This window comes from Pelodiscus sinensis, chromosome 2 (genome assembly GCF_049634645.1).
Source record: "Pelodiscus sinensis isolate JC-2024 chromosome 2, ASM4963464v1, whole genome shotgun sequence".
Lineage (NCBI taxonomy): Eukaryota > Metazoa > Chordata > Testudines > Trionychidae > Pelodiscus > Pelodiscus sinensis.
The window spans coordinates 156,684,369-156,698,180 of record NC_134712.1 but is presented as its reverse complement, the minus strand read 5'-3'; the positions used below and the strand labels follow the sequence as shown (position 1 = coordinate 156,698,180).

The 13,812-nt window shown below is 44.1% G+C and overlaps 1 protein-coding gene across 7 annotated transcripts; it reads right to left on the bottom strand.

Annotated features, from left to right (window-relative positions):
• Nucleotides 1-3,414: 3,414 nt before the first annotated feature.
• Nucleotides 3,415-12,223, bottom strand: FIGNL1 (fidgetin like 1). 7 transcript variants are annotated; one of them, XM_075921671.1, is made up of 3 exons: nt 12,131-12,223; nt 11,064-11,115; nt 3,415-6,334 (listed from the first exon to the last, which is right to left on the bottom strand). In XM_075921671.1, exon 3 carries the CDS (start codon nt 6,332-6,334, stop codon nt 4,262-4,264), a length of 2,073 nt encoding a protein of 690 aa, XP_075777786.1. In that variant the 5' UTR covers nt 11,064-11,115; nt 12,131-12,223; the 3' UTR covers nt 3,415-4,261. The 7 variants fall into 7 exon arrangements, with proteins under 7 accessions (XP_075777786.1, XP_075777785.1, XP_006136423.2 ...); XM_075921670.1 differs by having other exon boundaries at nt 3,415-6,339; nt 12,131-12,212; XM_006136361.4 differs by lacking the exon at nt 12,131-12,223 and adding an exon at nt 12,038-12,125 and having other exon boundaries at nt 3,415-6,339.
• Between the last annotated feature and the right edge of the window lie 1,589 nt (nt 12,224-13,812).

Below are 13,812 nucleotides of genomic sequence, written 5' to 3'. Positions count from 1 at the left end.
TCAACTAGGATATGGGTAGACAGGCCTATGAGCTGAATATATTCCTTTCAAAAGGCCGACCCCAACCTTGAGCCGAAACAGAAAAATAAATGTACCCATGACAAGTAGCATTTTCAATCCCATCTGACATGAACACCTTTATGTACTGAGTCAGACACCATATAGGTCAATGATAGTATTGAAGGGCAGCTTTTGGAGCTCAAACTAAGTTTTCAATCACATGGACAAATCATCAAAGCAACTCCAAGATGTGACAGTACAGAAATTTAGCTAGTTCACACACAAATATCTACAGTGCAGTGCATAACCTTTACACTCATATTCTGAGGATTTTAACCTTGTTCCTTGATGCACAAGGGGACACTAATAAATTCAGTTTAAGATGAATTCTATATAGCATAGGCGCAGGCAAAATACGGCCCATGGACCAGATCTAGCACACTAAGCCACTGGATCTGGACCATAGAAGCCTCAGCCATGCTCCCTGCCTGCCCTACCCAAACCTCATAGCTCCCACTGGCCAGTTTCCAGCCAATGGAAGTTGTCTGTTTGCAGGACAGGCAGCCCTTAAAACACCCCTCCCTTTCAGGGCTTGCAGCGTTCAGAGCCACACCTAGCCCGCACAGCTGGCTTAGGGGCATGGAAGGCTAGGAGCTTGGCTGAGGAATTTGCTGGGCTGCTGGCCAGGAATTGCCTACTGAACGAGAAGTCCAGGAGACAACTGGAAGACTTTCATATTGCAATGATCTACTCAAATATGCCCATTCCTTTGTTGTCATTGTGGTGGGTTGCATTTTCAAAAACTTAAATGGGTTGAATTAATGGAGACAGAATACATTTATGCATATTTTGAATTAGCTGTAGGAAAAGAACTAAGTTAGCTGATCAATGTTAAGTATTAAAAAACTTCTGCCTTATGCAATTTCTCCATTACTTAGTTGATAACTGTTAAGTTAGACAATGTTCAGCTTTGCTCTAGCACACTAAGTACACATAAAAATCAACTATTTAAATCATGTAATGTATACATTTCTCTTCTTCCCTACTATGAAAAAAATAAAACCCAAGACTAGCCTCATGACAGGGCATAAGATCTGTTTATGCACACAAAACAGCAATGAAAGTTTTATGAAGCCATTTACACAGCTGTTCCACCAAAAACCCACAGGTACCGCTACATGATGTATGCTGTTTCAGTGGAATAGGAAGAGCCACAACAAAGTACTTTTGAAAGTAATATTAAAAAAGGACATTTACGCTAAATTAAATGGAACATTGAAACCCAGCTACAGTTCCTCAATGCAGACTTTTTAAAGGTTTTATACGTGTTCAAAGTGACAAATGTAGAAACACTTTTTCATGTTACTTGCAAAAACTAACAGGTACTTCAAAAGGACAATTGTAAATTTTACTTCCATTTACTTTTCCTGCACAAAAGGAAGTAGAATCTTTGCAAAACAGAGCAAATGAACAGTTCTTGAAGAGGGGTCCTCCTGGAAGCTTTATTAGATGTATGATATATAGAGAAGCACTATTTTTTTAAAAGATTAATTTAAACTTCGTTGATGAGACTAAGCTCTTGGCAAATTCTTGTTACATATGATAGAACAGAGATCTTGAACTTTGGTCTACAGATTAAAAAGATCTGGATGATTTTATGATTGCAAGTGTATGCAACTGAACCTGGGCATTTTGAAATTAATGTATTTTTATAATTATACAGATGTTCAGAGCTCAACAAATAATACAATCTACTCGCCTGTGGCGAGTATATTACACCCGGAAGAGCCGGCACAGAGCGATCTGTGCCTGCTCAGAACAATCTGCAAATGCACAGACCGCAGAACTGCGCGGCTGGCGAGCAGGGCTCGCCGCCGCTTGGCGAGCCGTTTATAACCATGAACACATCTACCAAAAAAAAAAAATCACAAATAGTATATTCTCTTTAAAACTATTTTAACGTTGCAATGAACAGTAGTCTACAATAGAAAATTAGGTCCATTTAAATGCATCCAAATAGAATAGTTACGCCAATCTAAGTCCAAATGTACACAGCCCTAGATTGAAGGAAGAATTCCTCTGTCAACCTAGCTTCCATTTCTTAGATCACATCCCACTGACTAGAGATGTTAGATATCGAGTAATAGACTAATTGAATAATTGATGCATTTTGCATTGACTATTCAATTAGTTGATAGGGTGCCTCTGCCTTTGAAATGTGGCAACAGCCCTAGGGCTGTTCAAGGCCCACTTCATGCGGTGTTTTTGCCTTTGGAGCCTGGAGTCAGCTGGGGACTTCCCCACTGACTCCGGGCTCCATATGGCACTGCCGCTTTGAAATGCCGTGGGGAGCTCAGCGTCAGGCTCCTTACGACATTTCAAAGCAGCAGCACCCTTTGGAGCCCGGGATCAGCTGCTGACTCCTCTGCTGACCTCAGGCTCCATGCAGCACTGCCACGTTGAAATGCCACAGGGAGCAGTGTCATACTGCACATGGCGTTTCAAAGCGGCAGAACAGCATGGAGCCCGGGGTCAACGAGGGAGTCCCCAGCTGATCCTGGGCTCCACGCGGTGCTGCTGCTTTGAAATGCTACATGCAGTCTTGGAACACCCCAGCTGGCTCCAGGCAGCATGTAGCATTTCAAAGCAGCAGCGCTGTGTGGAGCCCGGAGTCTGGACCCAGGCTTCACACAGTGCTGCCACTTTGAAGTACCCCTTTCTCTTCTTACCACTTGCTACCTCTTTCTGATAGAGGCAATAAGGGGGCAGGGGAGCGACTAGTAGTTGATTAGCCTGTTAACTATCCAATAAGCATTTGGATAGTCGACTCATCGCTCACATCCCTACACTAGACCCAACAGCTCAACTTAAGGTACGCAACTCCAGCTACGTAGCATATGTAGCTACAGTCAGCTTGCCTTAAGCTGAGTTTGGCAGCCTCCCTACAGTGGGAGGCTGATGGGAGCAAACACTCCTGTTGGCTGCCCTTGCTCCTGGCAAGAGCAGGAGTACTGGATGGCAGCAAGGGTGACCTCTGAGTTTGATTTAGTAAGTCTCAACTAGACTCGCTAAATAGAACTCTGGAAGATCTATTACAGCAGTAGTGAAGACGTGGCCTCAGGGAACTGAATAATCTACACCTACCAGAGAATACCCCTTGTTGATGTAGTAATGAGTGCACTGAAGTACTACACTGGTGCAGCTGTGCTGCTATAGTATTTTAACAGTAGATAAGCCTGAAGAAACTCTAAAATGCTCTAATAATCCAAATTGTTCTGATATCAGTGTTTTCTATATTCTCGTACCTCTGCATAATTAAGTTCCCAGGCGGTCTTTAAAAAAATATCTAAGCATATTAATTTATTCAAATTTAGAAAATTTCTACTATCATATTGATGTTGAAGAAACACTCAGTTTCAAGAGCTTTACATTTTATTCCTTTGTTAAAACAATTTGCAACTTAAATTTACATTCATACCAGAACAAGTGAAGCTAAATCAGATACTGTAAACTTTATGCAAGAGAAATGCTCCTTTTAAAAATCATTTACCAGCACTGCATTTTTTTTAAATTCCAATGGATACCTTTTGCTTGGAGACAACACGTATGTGTGATAAGCACACTCAAACATGAGAATAACACCTTTGTGTTCAATGACCACAAAGTATATTATTGGACAGAATTCTTCAGCATAGTAAAGTCCTGCAAATGGTGAGCTAGTATGGATCCTATACCTGTGTGGAGTCCTCACTTAAAAGTCATTCTGCATGGGTGAAGGGTTTGAACTATGGGAAGTGTTTATAAGCTGAGGACCAGAGAAAACGGTAATGTATGTGACAGATATAATAAAATTACCGTTTGTTATGGTTAAAGCATGCAAGTTCAATGACTCAGATTCATATACTGAACTGCATAAAATTATTAAAGAAATCATTAGCATTGTATATAAATAGTATTGGGTCTTTTTGTTTTGTGGGTGCTCTCTACTGGTTGGTTAGTGATGAGCTGTTCTTCCCAGCCATTGTGGAGGTTAAATGATATGATAGCCTGCTGCAAGAGCTCTGCACAGAAGTGCATTTTATTCTAAGAACTCGGAGGAAGGAAGTAGCATATTATCCAATCATTAATTTCTCCACATTTATTAAACATTATTACAAAAAATTATTAAAGAAAAATAAACGGAAACATTGCAAGTTACCATTGAGCTTAATGTGTGTTCTTGTGAGAGAAAGTGAGAAACTTATGCACAATTCAGATGCAGTTATCTTCCACAGCCAAAAGTCTGGTTCCAGTGTTCATACAGTTCCAGATCCTTTGAAGACACACTGGGTCGTACAGTTTTGAAAGCATTGTCAAAGTCAAGAAAAGAAATAGGCCGAACTTGTTCAGGTGTGATGGTTGCAATGTCCATGTTCTGAAGGCTACGGATGGGACCTAAAGAAGCTTCTCGACAGAGTTGTGTCATGTCTGCCCCAGAAAATCCATCAGATTTTTTAACTATGAGATCAATTTCCTCTTCTCTTAGACAACAGTGCTCATTTGACATCAGACGAGTTACAATCTGCTTCCTAGCTGAAGCTTCAGGAAGAGGGATGTACAGCCTTTTTACCAATCTTCTTCGGGCAGCCTCATCAATTTCTTGTGGCCTATTTGTTGCTCCCACCACTAGAATACGATCTTCAGATGAGGTTGTTGCTCCATCCAACTGGACTAAAAATTCAGTTTTTATTCTTCTAGAAGATTCATGTTCCCCATCTCCACGCTGAGACAAGAGAGAATCTATTTCATCAATGAAAATCACAGCAGGCTGCTGACATCGTGCCACAGCAAACAGCGCACGGACCATCTTTTCCCCCTCGCCTACCCACTTAGAGGTCAAAGAAGAAGCACTGATGCTAAAAAAAGTAGCTCCTGATTGACACGCAATGCATTTGCCTATAAGAGTTTTACCTGTCCCAGGAGGGCCAAAGAGAAGAATTCCTTTGGGAGGACCACGTAATCCCGTAAAGATATCTGGTCTCAGCATAGGCCAGACTACTATTTCCTTTATAGTTGCTTTAGCAAAGTCTACTCCAGCAATGTCATCCCAGTTCACTGGAGGTCCATGGTCCATGATCTCGTGCATAATGAGTTCAATCATTTTTGGTTCTATGTTCTTCAAACGTTCATCCACTGGAAATGAAGATTCGGTTGGTCCAGCACCATGAAGTTTATACTGTGGCCCTCCATTTTCATTTCCATCTTGTCTTGGCACTGGAGGGACAAACTTTCCAAATGGACCCCGAGACCTTCCAGCACCCAAAGATTTTTTAATTCCATAGGATGAGACTGGTGTGCGTTGAGGCTGACACTGATATTTCTTTTGCTGGTCTACCCATAGCTGTTCTTTTGCGGTTTTAAAACCAGTTACATTGCTCTCTTCACTCCCATTTCCACTTCCAAAAAAGTTCTTGGCTTCTGTACTAATGAAGGGCTTGTAAGAATTAAGGCTGGAGATTGTATTACTGCTTTCATCAATGGAGCTATAAAATGTTTTCCTTTTTCCTGGATTTCCAGATCCAGCTGGAACAGCGGACTGATTAGAAAAAGACAAATTTTGTCCAATCTCAAAATGACTTGGGGGTTTCACAGAACTGCTACTTGCTGCTCTGTTATTACCAGGTAATGGACTTGTACAGAAACCTGCATTAGGCCATTCATTTAAAGAGGCAGTGGAGCCTGGAAGTATATCTGTAGTTCTGGTCACAGGAGGCACACTACTTTGAAGACATTTCAAAGATGAGAGACTCTTAAGAATATCTGGCCCCTGACTTACACATTTTGATGAGCTATCATAGAGGCCAGTATCTACAGCACTGTCACACACATTGAGTTTAGGCAGACCTGGAGTAACAGAGGCACTGACCTCCTTAACTACCACAAAGGCATCTGCTGGTGCCATCAGAGAGCTTTGAAACTTTTTGCCAGCTTGCATCAACTCTTGAACACTCTTTAATTCAAACACATTGCTTGTTGTCAAGGAGGACTGCCACTTATCACTGTCATTTTGCTGACATCTTGCCAAAGTCAAAATATTTTCAGCATAGTTATTCAAGCCAGTCTCTATGTTGTCAGAGTCAATAATGGCTGAGTATTTCTCTGCATATTTTTTGAACAGGTTGGTAGCACAGACCTGGGAGATCTCAGAGTTTGCCCATGCATACTGAATGTACAGAATCTGTGCACGATATCCATCTGCCTTCTGTCCTGGTGTACAGGTGTCAGAGGTAATAGCAAAGTAATTCTTCTGCCATTCATTCAGGTGTACAGAATTAGAGGCAGGTGTCTGCATCATCTACGCTGAAACAAACAAACATTTAGCATTAAGATACAAAGAAAAAAGTTAATTTTAGCAATTATTTTTTGCTGCCTTCGCCCTTATAAATTCATATATTATAAAGTTAAATTAATTGCTAACTATTTTAAGTCAGAGGGAACTCAGCAGACTGCATGACAAATACCTGGGTTGTGCACTTTACTATTCCTAAAAATCAGCAAAATTTGTGCCATAAATCTATCAGGATGTAGGCTTTTCTCTCTGTCCTTGCAGACTGTTCCTTATACTAGGTCACCTAGGGGGAGCAGGCTTAATGGGAGAACTGCAGGGTAACAGATGGCCAGATGAGGTGGACTGGTTGAACACAAGTCAGCAATGATTAACCCGTATTGGAGAGAAGACTACACAGTACTAAAGAGAAGCATTTAGTTGTCTGAATGCAGAATCTGTTACAATGCTGCTAGTAGAAATCAAGAAAATACAAAAGTTTGTGGGCTGGAGAAGTGTGGGAAGAGACTGGAAAGCATAGCAGGGTTTAGTAATTTAAAAAAAATTAAAATGAAGAGCATGTGTAACACTTTAAAGTTACATCATCATTTCAGTTAAAACCTTCTAATAAGTCACCTTTTCATATTAAAATTCCCATTGCTTTGCTTCTGACCATTTGTGAACTTTTTAGCTTTAGAAATTCCTTCAGCTATTTTTTTTTTATTTAAAATTGAGAAAGCACTTCATTTTACAGCAAAAGTGGCTGAAGCTTGAAAGATGAAATGAGTTTTTCATTAAGTTTGAAATTATATATGTTACATTTGATTGACTTTCAAATGTATCCTCTCTTTCAAGTGTACCTATCAGGTGCATGCTAGGGATGTTCATTAGCCAATTAATGCAATTTGCACTGACTATTCGATTAGTCGATAAGGGTGCCTCCGCCTTTGAAGAGTAGCAACAGTCACAAAGCTATTGCTGCACTTAAAAGGCAAAAGTGCTGCAGGGAGCACGGGACCAGCAGGGGACTCAAGAAGTTCCCTCTGGTCCTTTGCTCCCCACAGCATTTCAAAGCGGCAGCACCGCATGGAGCCCAGGGTCAGCGGAGTCCCCCCCAGTTGACCCTGGGTTTCATGCAGCACTGCCAGTTTGAGGCACCCCCTCTTCTCCCACCTTCCCCCTCCCCCCCCGTTGATATCTCTTTCTGACAAGCATTTGCTCATTTGAATACTCTCTAGTCGTTCACATCCCTAATGCATGCAACACTACTTTTTGCAAAGCCTATATTTAACAGTATTAGTACAGGCACATGTGCATGCTCAGTTTTGAAAATCCAAAATTATCTTAAGACTTCATAAAAAGCTCTTAACCTGCACCAGTATACCTTCTCCCTAGTAATTCCAGTGCTTCAGTCTGCCCACAAACTGTGTTTGTTTCACGTGTTATAGTTTCAGATTGATCTGGTTCTAGGTCTTTGGCCTCAGAGTGCATTGTGACTTTCAATAAGTTTAACACAATGACAGTGGAGTATACTTATAACCGTACATTTAATTCAGGCTCCAGAATGTGTGTCACTGGTAATGATACATAAGATGGAAACAGACTTACCCAAGTCTCCCATCCTACCCTAAGTTTGAAAACCTGGCATTTAGAAAATACGCAAACTCAGCATATCTAGAATGGAATTCACAATGCCATTTTTATAGACATCTTTCAGAGGGAAGCCCATAGATACAGCCCTGTGCAGATACAAAATTGGCATCCGCAAAAATGATCTGTGGATATCCGTATCCATACCCCCGGATACAGATATAAAGCGGATATCCACAAATTTGCAGGGTTCTAGACACAAAATTTGTATCTACATTCATAAAAACAAGCTGCAGATATTCACATCAGAAACCAACAGATATAAAGCAGATATGCACGGTAAAAATGTTGAGTAGCAGTTAACCGGTTAATTGAGTATCTGATGGAATTTCCATAGACTACTCAGTTGATAAGGAAGGGCAATTACAGTGCTTAGTCCTAGCCTGTTCTGCGTCTCAGCCACCGCCACACCCCTATCCCCCCCATATTATTAAAGGGATAGGGGAGTTGACGTTCAAAGATGCGTGCTCAATCCCTGGTCCCACCATGTCTCAGCACACACACACACACCCCTGCTGCTGCTCTGCATTATTAGGGACAGGGGAGATGACACAAGAACCAGTCCCCTTAATATTGCCGAGCCACAGCGGTGTGACGGTGATGGTGAGCGAGTAGTAAATAGCACTAACCAATAAGCTCCTGCTTACTGGGTAGTTGACTTCTCGCTTACATCCTTAATCCATTGACTTGTATGGCTCTATCCAAACACCACTCAAATTTACAATATAAATGAGATTAAAACAACGATGATACATATGTGCTAAAAAATGTTAATATCACAAATACAATTCACAAATATAACTAGATTGCTTAAAGCTAATTTGTTTCCTATGAGTAACATAAACAAAAGATTTACAGACAGGATATAACTAAAAGATCAGATTATACTTCTTGTTAAATGAATGCACATTACTTTAAAATAAGATTTTAGGAACATTTTATAAAATACAATATGTTACAGTTTGCCTGCAGTTCAGTGGTGCAAATTCATACTATAAATTCATTTACTGCCAGCTACATGCTTCCACTGAGTTTCTCAAAAATACTGCCCAAGTAAGTGCACCTTGCCCTACACATGAAAGTCCCAATCTTAAAATAAAGCTCATTTTTGTTTCCGTGATGCCAAGAAAAACATTTTAAATTTTGAGCAAGATGAAAGAATGAACAGGGAAATAAGTCAAATGAATAATAAAGTGCTCATGTAGCAAGTATACCTGAAATTTTGCTACCCATGGGCTACACTGATTGTCAATTTGATCAGGCCAATTTTATTAGCCCATCAGGCATTTACAATAGGGACATTACGAGGCAGGTAACTGACTAATTGTATAGCCGATATAATTTGTATCGACTACAGGCAGTCCCTGAGTTACGCGGATCCGACTTACGTCGGATCCGCAGTTACGAGCGGGGCTTTTCTCGCCCCGGAGGACTGGAGCGGTGGGATGCCCAGATGCACTGCAGTCCCGCCGCTCCCGTCCTCTGGGGCGAGAAAAGCTGCTCCACGTCTCCCTGGTCTGCTGGGGGGGGGGCCCCCCCCAGCAGACCAGGGAGACCGGGAGCAAAGCCACGGAGCACGCCCGCAGTGGGAAAGCCCAGGCGCGCCCGGGCTGTCCCGCTGCGGGCGTGCTCCAAGGTTTTGCTCCCCATCTCCCTGCAGACCAGGGAGACGCAGAGCAAAGCCGCGGAGCACACCTGCAGCGGGACAGCCTGGGCTGTCCCGCTGTGGGCGTGCTCCAAGGCTTTGCTCCCCGTCTCCCTGCAGACCAGGGAGATGGAGCAAAGCCGTGGAGGACGCGGGCGCTCCCGCCACCCACGTCTCCCTGGTCGGCTGCGAGTGGGGGGTGCAGCTAGTGCCCCCGCTCTCCCCCAGCAGACCAGGCTTTTCTTGCCTATGCCTGGGGTAGAGCAGCTGTGGCGCTGCTGGGTTGGTCCCCCAGTGCCGCTCCTCGGCGCTACTGTACCAACCCGGCAGCACCCCAGCTGCTCTGCCCCAGGCGTCCTGATTCAGCCGCTGCTGGTCAGTTTCAGCAGCGGCTGAATCAGGACGCCTGGGGCAGAGCAGCTGGGGTGCTGCTGGGTTGCTCCAGTAGCGCCGAGGAGCGGCACTACTGGAGCAACCCAGCAGCGCCCCAGCTGCTCTGCCCCAGGCATCCCCAAGTCAGCCGCTGCTGAAACTGACCAGGGGCTGACTACACGAAGCCCGAGGCAGAGTTGCTCTGCCCAGGGCTTCCTGGAATCAGCCGCTGATCAGTTTCAGCAGCGGCTGATGCCAGTTCCGACTTACATACAGATTGAATTTAAGAACAAAGCTACAAGTCCCTATCTTGTACGTAACCCGGGGACTGCCTGTACAAGATTAGTCAATAAGGGAAGGTGCTCTGTCCTGGCTTGCGCTGCTCTAGGAGCTAACTCCGCTGTGGCTCTTCAGTTTAAATATAGGAAGAGCCAGGTGCACAAGCTGCTTCACAGCAGCCTCCTCTACCCACCCACTTTCACCCTGCTACTTCTAATAGAGGCAGCAGTGAGGGGAGGGGGCAGGAAGCAACTGTACTGGGGGAGGGAGGGGGAAAACCAGCTTTTAAGACAACTCCTGATACAGAGGCAACAGGGCGGGAGGAGCGAGTAGTCAAGTACTCACATCCCTAATTTACAACAAAAAGGCCCAACCAGCTCAGTATTTGACAATCAGTATACTTTCAGAAAACCAAGGCTCTTGTTCAACACTACCTCCTAATTTTATCTAGCCAATATCTACAAACTGTTGTTCAGTGTACTAGAACCAAAACCATTTTCAAATTTTAGATTTTTTGTCCCTCATCAAAAAGCTAAACGCAAACTTTAAAGAGCTGCCAATGAAGCTTTCTAATAGACATGTGAACTTGAAAAAGTATTTCCCCATGCAATGCTACTGAATGTTTAATTACATATATGTATATAGATATTAATATTTATAGGAGTCTATTTAATAAACCAATAATAAATCCATGACATGCACAATTTCACTGTGAGTGATTAATTAAAGCTAGTCACCCTGAGGAAAATCAAAGATATGCAACTACTTGACAACCTCCACGCTACATATCATCTTATCCATCCAGTCACTTACCAGTGTATACGTTCATTTAGGACACCATGAAAGTCAACTCTCAGATATCAGCCTGTAGGGAAGAAAATAAGAAAACCACACCAATCCTAATTATTGCTTCATGTTTAAAATTTCACCATTAGCAAGATAAATGGGCATCTTTAAAACTGCAAGAAGAAATCATAGAAGGGCTCCTCACCAATTAGGCCCTGACCTTGCAAAGACACTCACCTTAACTAGAAGCAGACAAGCTACTGGGCTAGATGGACCTTTGGTCTGACCCAGTACAGCTGTTCTTATGTTAGCAACTGGAAAGGGCCACCACCTGATTGCTCAGGTTCTTGAAGTTAAAGTACCTAGGTGAATGCTGGCAGGGCTCAAGGACAGGCCTGGGGTCCCATATTAAATTGGTAACAGATATTACTAATCAGGGTGTGCATAACTTTTCTTTGAAGGGAGGCGGGGAAGAGTTATAAATCAAATAAAAACGTTTTAGTATCGCTTGGGTGAGTATTTCCACAACATGACTGGATTTATCTGCTTCCAATGAAGGGAGAGGAGCCATTGCCATGCCACACTCCTTGTTTGCCTTATTACTTTGCAATCGCTACAACATGGGGGAGAGGGGAGCAGTTGCCCACACCCACGGCAAGAAACTTGGACCCTTGTTCAATCGTGTTTTGTGGGGCCCAGGCGGGGGTGCCCCCTTGCCTAGTGCCTCCTTATTTCCCCTTGAGGCGCTGTCTGGCCTCCCCGCTGCAAAGCACGCAGCTTCCCACCGGTATCAGTGTGTCCACACGGGGGAGGGGTTACACCGATTTAACTCAGAGGCTGGTGACGTAGCAGGGTTCGGCCCGGGCACATGCCAGGCAAGATCCCCACGCGCAACGGAGGGCAATGGGCGCGGCCCAGCGCTCTCGTAGCGACTTGCAGCGCGCGCAACAGGCTCCGCGCGGGCGCTTGGGGGGGGGGCGGGGGATCGTTGCCAGTCATACCCTGAGGGCGCGCGTCTCCCCGAAACATTCGCCTCACGCGGCTACAAAGCGTCTCCCGGCGCGCGCGCGCGCGCGTCTCCAAGCCCGCCCTACCTTAGCCAGCCAACCAGCTCGGCGTCCGAGATCGGCGGGAGGGGGACAATGGAAGCGACAGAGGCACAACCAATCAGAATCCGGGGGCGGGGCAGAGCGAGAAAGGGAGGGATAAAGAGACGGGAAAATGACGCCACTGGCTCTGGGATACTCGGCCGGCGCTGCCTTCCAATAGAAACAGGGTCCGCTCGGCGGGGGCGGCGCCCGAACAAGCGTGGCGCGGTCCCAGCCGTTGAGGGGCGGGGCTTAGCGGGAGCAGCTTTTTTTCCCCATGGAACCCCGCTCTCCTCCCCGCCTCTTGCGCGCGGGCGGGCGGCTCTTTGCAGCGTGCGGCCCTCGCCTGCGCAGCCATTGCCCCGTCCCGGCAGCTTTCAGCAGGCTCAGGCTGGAAACCAGCACGTGCCCTGCCCCCACACAGCCCCGTGGGCTTTAGGAAAATCACGGCTGAAAAGCGGATTCTTTGCCCTTCCGGGTTTTTGAATTTGTTGCTGTGTATCTCGGGTCGCTTTCCTTTCTTCAGGCTTCAGCAACCACGGGGAGCAGCTGGAAAACCCGCAAACCCGAATCCTAGAGATTTCACTTCTCATCAACGGGCAGAGCCACAAAGCGATTTCAGTTCCTGTTCTCCTGTGAAAGTTAGGAACTTGAAATCCCTTTTTTTGCACCTGGAGCTCCATATTTTAAGACACAGAATGAAACTGCAAGAATTCGCAATGCTACTGGGTGTGGCATGTGCTTTTAAGATGTGTCCCCTAAGCTTTCTCTACATTAGAAGGCCTCCCATCAGATCTTAGGTTAGCCCACTTGTGCTAATGAGGCCAGAATGCATTTTCTTAAGAACAAAATCTGTTGTTAAAACTGGACAACTACTAAGTTATACTCCACCTAAAGCATGGTTGCAAAGCATTAACAGCTTGTTTTTGTTTTAAAACAGTTAACGTAGTCAAACTTTTGGAGAGAGTGAACCTTCATCATGTATTCCATAAGATTCATGAACCAGGGGAACCGTAGGAATTTTGGGAAACCTTGCAACCAAGCTCTGCCACTTTATTTGAGGTCATCTTCTGTCAGGCAACAAGAGATCATCCTTGTAAAAGACATATTGCCCTAATCCCCCTATAAGTTCTGTATGGCCCACCTTCCAGGATCAGGGCTCATGTGAATGGTTGAGAGCATATTTCAAAAATTCTGCTTTGAGCCTCACTTTTACACACATATATATATATATATATATATATATAATGACAAAAGCCAAACCCTTAAGTGAACAGCTATGGAAGTATAAATAAATATTCAGGTGGCCTCAAAGACCATATAAATAGGTGTACAAAAAAGTTAATTACACACTCTTTAAGAGCATCTGTGAACTATAAGAATATTTAAAATAGAAATGGACAATGCTGAATTTAAAAAAAAATCCTATTTTCAACTTGCTATGCTAAATATCTATGTTGCCTTAACTGTTTATTTCCATAGTTTGAACTGTAATGTTCCTCATTTTCCAGTATTTTGGCAAAAGCTTTCAGATAGTATTTTCAAGGGTGAAGTGTTCCATCCACAATTTCCTTTGCCCTCAGTTTAATAAATGTAGTGATTTAAATCACTGGTATGTAGGTACACCACAGTATTTAAGTATCAGTGGAGTAGCCGTGTTAGTCTGAATCTGGAAGAACAACTAGAAG

Bases quoted from the DNA above. Each gene is read 5' to 3' on its own strand.
- FIGNL1 (XM_075921671.1), bottom strand. From the start codon at position 6,334: ATGATGCAGACACCTGCCTCTAATTCTGTACACCTGAATGAATGGCAG.